Source organism: Eurosta solidaginis, chromosome 3 (genome assembly GCF_040869045.1).
Source record: "Eurosta solidaginis isolate ZX-2024a chromosome 3, ASM4086904v1, whole genome shotgun sequence".
Taxonomy (NCBI): Eukaryota; Metazoa; Arthropoda; class Insecta; order Diptera; family Tephritidae; genus Eurosta; species Eurosta solidaginis.
This window is the reverse complement of record NC_090321.1, coordinates 35,440,809-35,456,673: the sequence shown is the minus strand read 5'-3', so window position 1 is coordinate 35,456,673 and position 15,865 is coordinate 35,440,809. Positions and strand designations below refer to the sequence as shown.

General features: G+C 30.3%; 1 protein-coding gene across 2 annotated transcripts in view; it reads right to left on the bottom strand.

The window, feature by feature from the left end:
• Positions 1-388: 388 nt before the first annotated feature.
• The window catches only part of LOC137243571 (CDK5 and ABL1 enzyme substrate 1), a 125,030-nt gene continuing 109,553 nt past the window's right edge, over positions 389-15,865 (bottom strand). The window contains exons 4-10 of one of the 2 annotated variants that reach the window (XM_067771395.1): positions 15,454-15,577; positions 15,227-15,381; positions 10,188-10,220; positions 5,750-5,864; positions 4,707-4,897; positions 4,411-4,615; positions 389-4,339 (exon numbers count right to left, since the gene is read on the bottom strand). In XM_067771395.1, the coding sequence (XP_067627496.1) occupies positions 4,199-4,339; positions 4,411-4,615; positions 4,707-4,897; positions 5,750-5,864; positions 10,188-10,220; positions 15,227-15,381; positions 15,454-15,577 (964 nt within the window). In that variant the 3' untranslated portion in view covers positions 389-4,198. The remainder of the gene's footprint in view (positions 4,340-4,410; positions 4,616-4,706; positions 4,898-5,749; positions 5,865-10,187; positions 10,221-15,226; positions 15,382-15,453; positions 15,578-15,865) is intronic. The other variant, XM_067771396.1, reaches the window with a different exon arrangement.

Below are 15,865 nucleotides of genomic sequence, written 5' to 3'. Positions count from 1 at the left end.
CCGAAGTTAATTTTTTAAACCGCAATAGCTCTTAAATGGTGAATCGGATTAATGAAATATGGTAAATAGTGGCTAAGAGTACTCATTGGATGCATAATTCATTATCTATATTTACGAATGGATTGACAGATGCATATTTATCGTTTGAGTGAAAGCGTTTTTCGATACGAGCCCTGTACTGGGGTGGGATTCTTGACTTGTGAAAAGATGAAATGAAAAAAAGAACTCTCACCCTTCCTCTGAATTTCTCAAATCGATAAACATTTTCGACTTCAAGTCAAATAGCTTTAAGTAAATGAATGAACTAATATGGATTCAAAATCGACAAATCGATGTTTTTTTTGCGAAAATTGGAACTATTTTGTAACGTACCTGTTCCTAAACTTAATTTTGTTCTTTTTTTTAATAATTCGTATAAAGTTTTCGTTTTTATTTCACACTCAAATATACTCCATAGGATATATTTCTTAAAGGTTCAACTAAGTTTCGAGTAAAGCAGATACATTTTATGAAAACAAGAAAAACGATAATATATTTTCGAAGCCTGTTAGTTTCGAAGTAGCTAGTCGTCGGGAAAGATATTTCTTTGTTCGTACGGAATTCAAAATAGCAGTAAAATCATTTCAAAAATAAAAAACGACAATATATAACATATACAAATAAAAAGTTTTCTTTGTGTGTTATTTAATATTGTATGGCCTCGAGCTCGACAATTTACAAATCTTTTCAAAAATTTTAAAAATTAAAAGCATTAAATAAATAGTTAAATAGTTAAAAGAATGTAAAAAAAAAACGTTTTAAAAAAATATTGAAATCAAAACGTAGTGCTATGAACATGCGATGGGGCAAACTATATTACTTGTTTTTTTATTGTTTAATTTTCTTTATTTTATTATCTTTTTATCGCACGTTTTTTATTAAATTTTTTCTTAGTTTATACCTTTTTGACGTAAAAAATTGGAAACAAAATTTATTTGAATTCGAAAATAAAATTTTTAAAATGTACTTATTCTTTTATTAAAATTAAAAATAATTAAAAAAATAGATAAAAAAAATAAAGAAACGATAATATTTTAAAAATCTTATCTTTTTCATTATATCTGCAGGAATTTGAAAAAACAACCTAATTCGAGTTAGGATAATGGCGATACATAGACTTTTATCTGAAAAGCTAGCCACAATTCACCATTGTAACTTCCTATATTTTCTAGAAGCCATTTGGCGCTAGGGCTATGAATAAGTACCACAGAGATATCTGTAACGGATTTCTGTTATGAAGCCAGAATATCACTTTTATCCTAACTCGAATTAGGTTGTTTTTTCAAATTGCCACGGATACCTTTTTTCAAACATGCGATGAGGCAAACGTTATTAATTCTAATTTTTATCCAATGTTTTTTTATTTTTTCTTAATTTAAACCCTTTTGAAGTAAAAAGGTTTATTTGATTTGAAAAAAGAAAATAAAACAAAAAACAATTTAAAAAATGATAAAAAAAATAATAAAAAAGTATTCAAAAATTATGCAAGAATCTAAATTTTACAAAATTTTTGTAATATTTTTTTTTTTTCATATATATATATTACTATTTTTTCTTTAACTTTTTTACTTAATTTTTTTTTTAATTACTTCCTTTCTTTAAATTTTGCTTTCAGAAATGTTTTACGATTATTTTTTTATTCTTAATTTTTATTTGTTTATTATAAAAAATATTTAACTAAACTATTTTATTCTGTTTACTATTTATTTTTATGATTTTTCAAGTAATAAACCAAATTCCAAACACTTAAAAAATTTCGTTATTAGTTCTGTTTTTCGAAACTAGTTTCGATTTTAAGCGGGTTGCCAGATTTTTTTTCTTTAGGAATAAGATAAACAAACTCCGTTTTTCGAATATACTGCAAGTATGCACTACATTCACGAATATTCGTTTTATCTTAGTTGGAAAATTTGTTTTGAATTCTCAGCTGTTGTTGTTGTTGTTGTAGCAGTGCTCCGCCCCATCCAATAGGTGCGACCAATCACTAATTGTCATCAATGTCCTCTAACGGGAGTCCAAGGAAACTTGCAGTTTCAACAGGGGTGGACCATAATGAGAGGGGCGTTGGTTCTACGTTACAATTAAAGAGATAGTTGGTGTCATGTGGGGACACATTGCAAGCGGGGCATACATTTTGTATGTCGGAGTTGATTCTGGATAGGTAAGAGTTTAACCTGTCACAGTATCCAGATCGAAGTTGAGCTAGACTCGCGTTTCCCTGTTTCCCTGGGGAGTATGCGTTCCTCTTTCGCAAGCTTTGGGTACTGTTCATTGAGTACTGGATTCAACGGGCAATTCCTGGCATAAAAGGTCCGACGCCTGTTTGTGGAGTTCGCTGAGGACCTGCTTGTGTTTTTTGGCTTCATACGGCTGAGTTCTCAGGTGCCGTTATGAGGAAGTGCTTACGGAGATGACTCCTTAAGCCCCTGGGCGGTGTTGGCTCATCAATCAGATGTCAGCTCGAAACGGTTTGTTGGTTTTAAAAAATCAGAACAGTAAAGTATCTAAACACAAATCATTTTTAAATTACACTTTAAATTAGCCGAGAAATTTTTCCAATCTTCGAACTTTTTTCTATGAAACCAACAAAATAGTAAAATTGGATTTTTTATAATGTGTCCACCAAAAAGAAATAATGTTTCTGACACTTACTTTACTTTTTTGTGTAATTTAGTCTAGAAATCAAGGATATTTCAAAAAACGTTACGATTTCGTTTTTAGTTTCGTTCTTCAAAATTAGTTTCGAATTCGTTTTGGCATGGATGCGTCTGCAAAGTCGAATATTGGCTCCATTTGCATCAGTTCAGAAATTTCACGTTTTATTATGGGATATAATTTTTAAGTATTGTTGACAAATTCGAACGGTATTCCCTACCTTAGCATAATTTGTTCTATATATTATTGTTTTTCTTTTTATTTCGTTCTCTAGAACATTTCCATAACTTTTATTAAATCTCATTACAAAAAAAAAAACTTACATTTGCTTTACCGACGATTTTTTCAATTTTTCTAATTTATTTAATTTTGTTTGAATAAATTTTAGTACGATTTCCCCTGATTTTTGTATAATAATTACAGATACAGAGATAGAAAAATGATGCAAATGACTTTTATTCAGAAATTTTCGTATTCAATTTTTCGGACGAATAGGGAGAGCCTTATATTATTAAAGCATCGCTGCTCGCTTCCACTCCGCGGTCTGTCTAACTTTTTGACAATTGTTTGAGTTTACAAAAACTTGCCTTTTTACAAAGTATACTAAAAAAATCCTTTTTTTTTACATTACTCCATATCGACTGCTGAGTAGAATATAACCCTCGGCTGTCGTTTCGAAATTGCTCTCAGAAAACGTTTGAATAACGCCCTATTAAGGGCCCTGACAAAGGGCATTTTCAAACTGGCAACCGATAGATAGTTTGATATTCCACTCAGGAGTAGGTTTTTAAAAAACTTTTGTCACCACAAGTTTTATGCTTTACTTGCAAGTCTCTGCGCATGAAAAAATATCTGTACAAAAGGATTCTTACTATCTTTCTTCTGTTTCATTAAACACTTTTGTAATTTTAGACTTTCTCTTTTGCAAGTTTAAAATGCCCAATAACTTTTTTCTTTCCCAGCACTAAACGATTTTTTTTTTTTTTTTTTTTTCAAAAAGTCGCGATATCGACTACAAAATTTTACTTACAATATATTTATTAACGAATGTATGCATTTTACAAAATGTATTTGTTTTAGTTAGTTTTATAGCATTTAAGTACAAAATTTTTCGTATTTAAAATATCATTGCTCATAGAACAAATTGCGTTTTTATTCAAATAAAATATAAATAAGTACGTCTTAAAAAGTCAAGACTGCAATGAGTGAAAAGTGCGCTACAGCTTATTTTAAACTTAATTATTACATGCTTTTGCAATTGATTTCACTACATAATTTTGTTGTTCTTTGCAGCCACTATCTCTTCTCTATCTCTCATGTATACATTTGCGTAAATTCCTTTCAAATATCTCCTCTTCTACATATAAATCTATTAAATATTCATTTTAGCTTATTCAAACTTTTTTTCTTGCTTCCCTCTTTTTCTGCTACTATTGCGTCGTCGAAAATAAACACGCGATGTCACCGCTACTAAACGCTTTTCGGCAAAGCGTTTAGGCCAATTCTAGGATTCGTATAATAAACGCTGATAATGCGGCAATACCTCATGCATTGGTACATGCAAGCTGAATTCCAATGAAACAAGCACAGCAAATTCCGATGCGATTAATTCTTTACGATTTAGACGAAATATATTTTCGGTTTTCTGCCAAAGAAATAAGGAAAATATTTAAATTCAGCAAAATTCAAATAAGTTTTAAACCAATTTATATATACCTCAATTAAACTTTTAAGCGTTTCACCTTTAACATCATTCATTTTAGCGCTTAGCAGTAAACAAGCGCCAGCACATAATTTGCGATTACTTTTATTGATAAGATTGCCCAAAATAAGTTTTTCGAAATAGACATATGCCTGTGATATAGTAACCAAATCAATACGGCTATCCAATTTATTGATGCGACGCATTTCACGTTTGATGCTGGAGGGGAGAAATTGAAATATTTCCGAAATTCGAATTTTTCGAAATTAAAATTTTTCCAAAATTCCACTATAATTTGTGTCCAACTCACCTTCTCAACTTGCTTAATGTTAATTGTATATGTGGAAACTTTTCTCGAAATTTATCATTTAATTCTTTTTTCAAATCTGATGGACGCACATAATCAATAACCGATGTCATGTACGAAGTAAAGGTGAGTAAAGTGCGATGCTTGCCAGCAACCAATTCCGGATCATCCAAAATGTTGGCTGAGTATTGGAACTGCAAGAAAGTTTTCAAAATTATTATTCAACATCTGCAATTTGGAAAAGTTGCAAAAGAACAGCCTCAAATTGTAAGGTTAAGTAGAGACAGACTCTGAACAAATTTTGTTTACCCTTCTAAAGCATTCGAACATTCTCCAAACGTATCTTTTTTTATTTGACAGTATAATTTTAAAATTTAAGGTTCATTGTTTTCGTTTTAAAAAAGCTCTATAATTCCTCCATATGTCCTTTTGAGCTCGATAACCCTTTTCGTTGTCAACTTTTGATGGAATAAGAAGCATACTTTAAGGCGCTACAACTCTGTTAGCAGACTAAATTATTCTCAGAGCTCAAAATAACGAAAGGAGATAATAAAGAGCTTCTCAATACAAATATAATGCTGTCTAAGCTTTGGTGATTCGACGGGCGAATAATTTTTTTGTTATTATATTATTTGTTATTTAAGTGGGCTGTATATTATTTTAGAGAGGTCGCTGTGCGCCTGTTACACCTTGTATGTATTCATTGGAGCGAGCACTGGGGGCTCCAAAGTATTGGCTGCGGGTTGAGCGACCTTGTTTTGCTTTGAAAAGCCCCGCTTTGGGATAAAATATTTAAACTATGTCTTTAGAATATTTCACTAACCAGTTGAGAATTACAAGCACACTCAATGGCTAATGAAACAAACGAACGAAAAATGATCCTAGTTTAAGTCACTTAAACAAATGCCTTTATTTCTTAAATTGGATTTTAAATCAAAAAGTTATACGAAACAAAATTGTGTTCACAATAAATCGAAATTCAGAACAGGTCTTAAACATTGCCGTTCTGTTTTGCTTTTTTTTTTTCTTCTAAATATATAACTTACATGCATGCCGCGTACACCATCGGCGCACGACGCTAAATTATCGTCCAAATCCAGTTTGATTTCTGGCGTAGGACTTGCAGTGTTATTGCGATTGGTGTTGTCATATGTGAAGCACCTTTATTAAAATGTAAATAAATAAATTTATTATTAGACAGTATTAAATTAAATTTCAGTTATAAACAATTAGTACTCACAAAACAATAAATGACAAGGATAGACGAAACACAAAAAAACAAAAATTTTCCAAAATTTGAAAAAGAAATTGTTATTTATGTTTAAAAGTTTTAGATTTTGCTAATAGAATTTTTGGCGTTGTAGCTTGTATGCATGTGAATGCGGTTATGCAAAGGGTTAGTTTTACTTTGTATGCAAATGTTAAGGATATATTTGTTATAAAAATTAAAAATAGTTGTTCTTTTTAATCAATTATTGTTAGTTTTGGGATTCAGATTTTTTGTTGTATGATTCTAGCTTCTACAATTGTTGTTTTCAATTTTTTTCTTATTTAATATACCCTACGTTTTAATTTTAAATGGTAAGATTTAATTTTTTTTGGGTAGAATTCCCGAATTAATATTTTTTGATTTGTTTGAGTTTTTTTATTAGTAATTTTTTATGTGGTATTTCTTTAAATTTATTTTTTACATTTTTGTTTTGATTTTTAGTTTTTCTTGTTCTTTTATTTTTTTTTTTAAGATCGCGAGTTCGAATCGAGCTCAAGGCCTAACAATAATTATTTTATCATTATTATTGTTATGATAAATTTTTTCTTAATTGAAAAAATTATTAAATTAGAATAGAAGAAAGAAAAAATGTAGACAACTGCCAAAGCTCGTTGTATAGATCCATTTCGGGAACTGCTAAATTCCTTCATCGGCAACGTTTAGGCGCCGCTGCTATAACCATTCAGCCATCACAGCGGTTTTTTGTTTGTCTTCATTAATCCTACTTCTATTCTGTTTCGTGCCAATTGATATTCACAACACTGCGACATCTGTTGCAGAATGTCTGTGAAAATTGGACTTGTTTGTTGGCAATGCTGCCATAGTGTCATATTTTATTGACACTTTTTCCCCGTGCTCTGGGATGTATTAACAATTTTTGTTGTTATATCGGCCTACTGATTTTAAGATCGCGGGTTCGAATCGAGCTCAAGGCCTAACAATAATTTTTTATCATTATTATTGTTATGATAAATTTTCTCTTAATTGAAAAAATTATTAAATTAGAATAGAAGAAAGAAAAAATGTAGACAACTGCCAAAGCTCGTTGTATAGATCCATTTCGGGAACTGCTAAATTCCTTCATCGGCAACGTTTAGGCGCCGCTGCTATAACCATTCAGCCATCACAGCGGTTTTTTGTTTGTCTTCATTAATCCTACTTCTATTCTGGTTCTTGCCAATTTATCATAACAATAATAATCTTACAAATCAGTAGTCCGATATAACAACAAAAATTTTTTATTTTTATTTTTGGATTTCTGAATTTTAGCTCTTTTCTTTTTGTTTTTTTCCCGCTCTTATTTAATTTTTTAATTATTTTGAACTCATTTATTTATTAATTTTTGAATTCATTATTTTTATTTTTTAAATAAATTTTTTGTTTATCTTTTATTTTATCTTTAAATTAATTTTTTATTTGTTTTTAAATTTATTTTTTTTTTAAGTAATTTTATTTTTTTATTATATTAAATTAATATTTTAAATTAACTTTATTTTTATCTTTTTTGTTTATTTTTAAATAATTTTTTTTTTTTTCATTTATTTATTCTTATTTGTTTGTGTTTTCTGTTTCCCTTTTTTCTTTCGTTTTTTCAAACTTTTATTATTTTTATTTTTAATTTTTATCCCTTTTAATTATGCTTTATTTGTTTCTGTATATTTTCATTTGTGTATTGGTTGTAAGTATTTATTTTTGTGTTTCTATTATTTTACTTCTCTTTTAATTTTAAATTTGTCGTATTTTTAATATCTTATTTAATTTATTTTTTTTATTTAAGCTTTTTGTGCTATTATAATTATTTTAAATCTCTTTTTTTTCAATTTTCTTTCTTAAGTTCTTTTTTTGTTTTATTTTCTTATTTAATCCTTTTAATTAATTTTTTTCATTTTATATATTTTAAAAATTTTTTATTTCTTATTTAAGTTTATCTTATTTTTATTCCGTTTTGTTACATTTTTGTTTTTATTTATTTTTGTTTTGTTTTTTTCTTACATAATTTCCCTTTATAACCCTTTTAATAGAACTTTTTTCTTTTTTGTTTTTTGATCTATTTTTTAAGTTTTAAACTTTATTTATTTTTTTTTTGTTGATGTTAATTTGCTTATTTGTCTTAATAGATAGCTCAATAAATAATTAAACAATTTATTATTTTTTATTTAGCAATTTTTATTTTATTTTATAATTTCATATTTGATTTGTCTTCTTTCAATTTAAATTTCTTTTAGTTTTTTTTCTTTTTTTATTTTCTTTGCATTTTTCTTTTTCCATTTTTTTTTTAATCTTTTTTCTTCGCTATTTTTTTTTTTCGTTTTCTTTTTCTTTTATTTTCAATTTCTTCCATTTCTTTACCTTTTTATTTTTATTGTTTTCTTTTATTTTGGTATTCCTTTTATAATTTTTCAAACTCTTTATTTTTTACTCCTTATTCTTTTTTAATTTTTTATTTCTCTCTTTTCTGAACTTTTTTAAATTTTTATTTAGTTTCTTATTGCTTATATTTTATAATTTTATTTTATTCTTTTAATATTTTTTTTTATATTTTTTAAAACTAGTAATTTTTACCCTTTTTAATTTTGTATTCCTTTCAATTTTATTTATTTTTTATTCTGTTAATTCTTTTATTATTTATATAGTACATTTCTGATCTCTTTTTTTTTTTATATTTTTAATTGTTTCTTTGAAATTTTCTAATTATTCTTGTTTTTTTTTAAGTATTTCTTAATTAATTTATTTTCCATATTTTTTAAGCTGCTTTTCTGGTAATTCCCAAGAGATTTTATAGTTTATATTTTTTGTAATTGAATTCATTTATTTAATAGAATTCAGAGTTTTTTGTCTTGATTGTCAATTTCTTATTATATTCCATCATTATTTTAGATTTCAAATATTCAATTTAGGAGTAATAATTTGAGATTGTTGAGTTTTAATGATTTCAACTGTATTAGTCTGATTTAGATTTTTGGATTTTCGATAGATTTATTATTTTTTATTTTAGATTTTGATTACGGATTGCTTCTATTTATAATTTTTTTTTTTTTTTGTTCTTTTCAATTAGCACGTCGGTAGAAAAGTGTTTGTACTGACACCTATGTACATAGATGGCGCCACTATGATTAAATCTATATTATTTTTAGAAAGTTACAGTGATTTAAACGAAGCAACTTTTTTTATTTCATCGCTTTATCCGTCTTTGGTAATGAATTATCGCACTTTTTCGGTTATTCGACATCGAAAAAGTGGGCGTGGTTATAGTCCGATTTCGTTCATTTTAAATAGCGATCTGAGATTAGTGCCCAGGAACTTACATACCAAATTTCATTAAGATACATCGAAATTTACTCAAGTTATCGTGTTTATGGACAGACGGACGAACCGACGGACGAGCATGGCTAAATGAATTTCTTTTTTCGCCTAGATCATTTTGATATATAGATGTCTATATCTCTCTCGATTAGTTTATGCCATTACGGGGTACCGTTATGCGAACAAAATTAATATACGCTGTGAGCTCTGCTCAGCTGAGTATAAAGATACCATTCATACTCAGTAATGAGATTACTGATTGTCATTGGTATACTGAATTTAAATGCGGTCGCAAAGACCGATGATGCACTACGCTCTGGTCGTCGAAATAAGGCCGTTACTATAGAAAATATACAAAAAAATTTGAAATTGTTCAAAATGATCGTAAAATGAAATGGAGTGAGTGCGCATCATATTTTACACGAATGATTGACTATGAGAAAGCTGATTTCCAAAGGGGTGCCGCGTTTGCTCGTTTACCAAGACAATTTTCAAAAACGAGTTCCGTGGAAAAAGATTTACGTTAAATAAAAAGTGATTGTCGAAACTAAAGCGTATTTTAAAGGGCCTTGACAAATCGTGCAACAAAAAAAGGTATTGAAATGTTAGAGAAGCATTGAACTGATTGTATATCACTCTCAAAGGGGATTATCTTGATGAATGAAATCGAACTTTGCTGGAAAATTTTGTTTTCTTATTTAGTCCAAAGACTTTTCTACCAAAGTGTTGTTTTTAATTATTAAAACACACAAATTTACACAAGAATTTGCATTTACAAAAGCTAAAGAAATTAAATAAACTAAATTTACGCAAAAATCACTGTTAAGCTAATATTAAACAATTTAGCTACGTTTAATGCTTAAATACTATTAAATAATTATTACAACAGAAAAAGTGATTTTTTCAATTACCATTTCCCTTTTTGCCAGGTTATGACTTTTGTTCTGTAAGTATAATGCACGAAAAAATAAGTTTCCAAATTAATTTTTTATTATTTAATTTTTATTTTTTTTCTCATTTCACACTTAAAGAAATTGGCAGTAAAATACTGTGCTTAGAAGTTTTAGTTTGCATTTTATTTAATATATACAGTACAGTTAGTAAGTAAAAAGTTCAATTGTAAATGCTGAAAACGAAATATGCTTAACCGATCTTAAATACATAAGCTTTGGTATGTAAGTAAGTGCACTCTCTGTCTGTGCTGCATCAACACGTTAGTTCTCATATTTGAAAAACACTCGCATTAATGTAAATATTTTTTTAAAATTTATTTCGTAAAAAATAAAGCGTAAATATTGTACCTAAGTCCAAAACAAATCAAATATGCCTACACACAAAAATTCCCAAGTTGAAAAAATTTTATGCATCAGCAAAGGATTCATATTTCTTTTGAAATAAATAAATTTTGTATTTTATTGCGCTGCAATTTCACCAGCAATTAAAAATATGTAGTAAATAAACAATGTAAGCAGAACAACATTTTTTAAAAGTATCGGAATGCAAACAAACGAAAAAAAAAAATAATAAATAAAAAATTAAGGAAATACAGAATTATTAAAGAAAATATGTAAGTAAAAAAAAAGCAACCACAATGTCGACAAAACTTAAAAACCATGAAAAATAAATGCGCAATATAGTGCGAGAAAAATGTAAACATAAAAATACAACAATAAAGATATGCTAATCATAAAAAATAGTAATAAAAGCTGGTCTTGAGCTCAAAAAATTATGAAAATGTAAAATAAACAAAAAACTTTGCTGCAACCCCTTACGGCCCAGCTTTTCAGTAGTTGGATAAGCAATGCTTAAACTAAGTTTGCTTAAACTCCAGTCAAATTTAAACTCCAGTTAAACTAATGAGCACTTTTTCAGAAAAACCTGACGAAGAAGAACGCAGAGATTTTTAAGCCCTGAAGAAGACCACAATAAACGGTCGAAACGTCGGAAATAAAATAATAAAGGCGTTTTTCCAATTATTTTGACTGGAAACCCGATTATAGAAAATTATACATAAAAACAAAACAGTCGGTAGTATCAATATGACATTTTTCAGTCACAGTTTAAGGTCGCCTTTAGGGTGGGCTTTTTTGTACGGCAACAGTGTTTTTTTTTTATTATATCTATATAATTGTCAGATACTGCAAGGATGGATTTTATTTACCCAATAAGCATGGACAAACAATTTCTCTACCCTTAGAGAAAAAAAAAGAATATAAACATATACATATTGTAACGAATTTAGTGCAATTCCACTTATTTGCAACCTTCTACTAACGTTCGAATCACTAAACTGTTGTATAAATAACTCAACTATTCAATACTGCAAAATGGCCTTTATTAAAGTACTTCACAATAACACTTATACTGCTCAACAGATAGCGTGCTTAAATCAAACTGATTCGTCGTACCTCAGCTGGTGCTGCTTTTATACTTTTTGGTTTCCTCGTTGACATATTTCTAGGCGTTTCTATTTCTAGAATTTACTACCAGCTATAAATTTCTCAGCTATAACTACAGATGCACAATTGTTATAGCTTCTCGCATAGCCCATGCGCGTGTATATGTGAGTGATACTTCCGAAGATGATTGCCGACTTTTGGGAGCATCTCAGATAAGATATATGCATGTGTTTGTGCCTCTCTCTCCGCTGCGTGTACGTACATATGTGTTAACATAATGATTGATTCGTTTATGTTGTTGTGGCTTTATTTACTTAGTTTCAGACTAGGGATGTGAGTATCAGTTAGTGTCACTAATATTCGTCACAATATATATATGGACAGGATAAGCCTGCTTTCATTTGGCCACTTGAGCGCAACGCGCTTCCACAACGTCCCTTAAAATAAGGTCTGGAGTTGATATCTTATATTATTCTCTAATTATTCTTAAACCTGGCAGTTCTCACGTTGATATTCAACATCATTCTCCAATCACTAGCCAACGTTTGAGAAATGTATAGTACTCGAGTTGATCTCCAACTTCATTCTCAAATTATTTTCCAATCTTTGAAACATATTGAGATATGAATAGTTCTCAATGAATACCCAGTGTATTTCTCCATTTGATATCCTACATTGGACTTGAAGTTGAGGTGGAGTTGAAAAAAATCTTCTCCAGGGTGGGACCAGGTGGTTCTTTCTTTATAGCAAATTCCCTTTTTTGGGATTCTCAAGTTGAGAAACTGTGTCGAAAAACACTTGAGGTTCTAGAAGCATGCTAGTTATTAGCATAAGCTCTAAACGCTTGTTGGGTATGTTCGACGCCATTACGAACGAACGCAAATAACTGATAGGTTAACTAGAGTTTAACCCTGTTGGATCGGTCGCTTAAGCTCAGTTTAAACTTAAGTTCAAGTGGACTGAAAAACTGCGGAATAAGTTCAAGCGTAGTTTAACTGACAAGCTGAGTTAAACTTGTATTGAAAAAAACGCGCCTAATTTAACTGATGCAAACAACTCTGCAATTACATAATAAGAACAAGTAAATCTATAATATTGATGAACTACTGCTTATTTCCGAAAAATATATTGTTTTTACTCTATTTTACTTAGCAAACGGTATATTCATGTGATTTTATCAAAGCGACTGAAAAATTTTAATAAATCGTAGCGACAGCTAAAAAAATAGCAATCACAGACCATGTAAGAACTCTTGTAGTTATGATTGTGAACTGCGATATATTTCATTTATTATTATTATTCCATACTCCATATTTCTCAAGCAGCGGTTAATGAAGGACTGTAGCTTGGCTTTAGTTTCAGCAGTTACAAGCCAAGTTTCCGAGCCGTACAACAAAACAGACTTTACACATGCGCTAAAAATTTTTATTTTTGTTTCAGTTCGAAGGTTGTTAGCTCGCCATGCACAACGAAGTCTGGCAAAAGCTCCCCGGGCTTTTTGGATTCGAGCGTTTATATCTCTTTTTGCACCACCATCTACGGCGAGAATACTTCCCAAGTATGTAAAGTTTTCGGTATCTGCAACATTTTGGCCATCAATTGTGAAATTTGCCGAGTTGTTACCTTTAATGCGCATAGACTCGGTTTTTCTTATATTTATTTTCAACCCAAACTTTGACGACTGGTGATGCATTTCATTTGGTCTTCTATAAATGTTCAGTCAGCATCACAGATCATTTTTTTCTTCAAAAATCGCTAGAGGATTCATTTTCGGCCCTGGCCAATCCTACAGCAGCTAACACGAACAGTGGCATTTTTTATCAAATTTTGTATATTAAATACTTAAGATTTCTATTTTCGATAGTTTAAGAAAAATTTTCTTTGAATTTCGTAACAGAAGCTTTGCAAAGCAATCTCAATAACGTTTTCGTGCTTTTTTCTTCTGCAAGACTGGGATATTGTATATTGATAAAAGGTTTCACCGGGGGCGTCGTGACATAAGCGTTTACCGATGCCGTATAAATTTTGCCTAGGGCCTTCTTATGCTTGTCGAGATCAAGCAGCTGAGTTGACAGGTGCCGGATCTCATCATAGTGCTTATGGAGATGTTCCCTTAACCTCCGTGGGACGGAGATAGATAAAGCAGTTGTTTGCTACGGTGTCCTGATTTCTGACAATTTAGCAAAAACTGTCAGTTCAGCATTTCGTTGTGCTTTTTAGGGTTGCGCTCTTTGGCCTCACTATGTAGGTGGTGTTCAAAGGCCACAAGGAGACATCCCATGGCAGTTCTGATTGCAGCATTTTGACGGGCCTACAACCTTTTCCAGTACGTAAGACTTTAAGTGCGAAGCGTCATATCCGTATCCACTATATACTTTTCACGGGCGTCTGCGAGTTCTCTCTTTTAAAAAGGGACATTTTGGATTGATTTTAAAATGTTCTATATAATTTAGAATGCAGCAGGAACGAGTGCACCGCCCGCATTGCCATTGCATTTAAAAGAGTGCAGTTAGATACAAGCTCTATATATATCCCTATACTACTTTAGATATTTCCTATTCCTCCTTCTTGATCAACGCTTCTCTCAAAACTTTTAAACAATACAATGAGCCACCATTTAAACATTTAACCGCCTGGTCTTCAAAACTTCCGCTTAACGATAACTTTCCTCACTGATATCTTATTTTGCACTGATAAATTTGTGGTGCGAGCAACCAAATTTTACAAAAAATCTTTATTAAGTTAAGTGAGGTCATGCCTTCATTTGGACAAAGATATTTTGGCGGCTATTTAATAACGCAAAATTGAAAATAAAGTTACACACCCAGAAAATTACTATTTAAATGTCGTTTCTTGTTACAAACGAGAATATTTATGGCTATCAAATGCAAACAACGCATATTGAAACTATAGTGAAAAATATATTAAAGCAATAAATACATACATACAAATTTTGGACGGAGTGAATGTAGTCAAATGTCATAATAAAGAAGTCTAAAGCATGCAAATGGGATGAGCTTAAAAAAGTGTATTTATATTACTACGAAGACCGGTAAGAAATGTTTTTGATAGTACGTCAGCGAGGTTGGTAGAACAGCACCTGTCGTCGAGCCCACAACATTTAAAAGAAATTCAAATCGATAAAATATATATTCAACGCTGGATTTTCTATTGCGTTTCACTTTCAAATTCTAGCTACGCTATCGGAATGCAAGCAAACACTGCGATAGAACAATGCATGTATGTATGTCTGTATGTACTCCTATATTGTGAAATTCGTTGCAAATATGATAAAGCAACTATGTAGATGAGGCGAATATGAGTAGTATGAAAGTTGCTAGTTAGTAGATAAAAATCAACAAATTGGAAAGGAGATGGGTATGAGAGTTTGCTTATAACGAGGAGACCCATGTATGTACATATGAATAAGTGCGTGTCTATGTAAGTATGTAAATTATTATAGGTACAATATGATGGGTGTGAAAATATATTTCAAAGACGAATTTATAAATTCAGCTTGTTATTTGCGACTATCTCGTATGCTCACTTACCTGGCAATGCCATGATTTTTTAGCGCTGCAGTACTTGTAATTTCTATTTGATTATCCAGCAGTGAGGTGTTGCCCGCTGCACCACCGCCATGTTTATTTTTACCATCTTTACCGTAATGGCGTGAAGGTATGAGTAGATGTCCATACGAGGTTTCCTATAAATGTTAAAGATAAAATTAGTAATTCATAGTCTTAATAGCTGTAAGTTAAATACAAATGCTACTCACCTGCCCATTTTCACCTTTCTCAATGCCTAATAAATCGAATGGATCGAGGGGAGCATCATTGATGGCCGATAGAGGGCGTGAACATGATGTATTGCGTCGACGACCCTCCTTACGTAATTCGGCTCTGTGGATGAAGAAAAAATCATTTTAATATTTTTTATCCAAATAATATAAGCAAAATGAATTAAATTAAAATGAATTAATGTGACCTGGAATCATGAAACGACTCTATTGTGAGAAAATACCGTTGTTCACTTTTTGATTGATTCTTATAGGACATTTAACGCTCTTTCCAATGGAATTGAAAGTTTTCTACCTTTCTTAGTTTTTTCACAAATCGCATTTAAAGCCAAATCGGACCACAATTACGATTTTTTAAAATATTTCGATCCATGCGCCACCTATCGGAGAT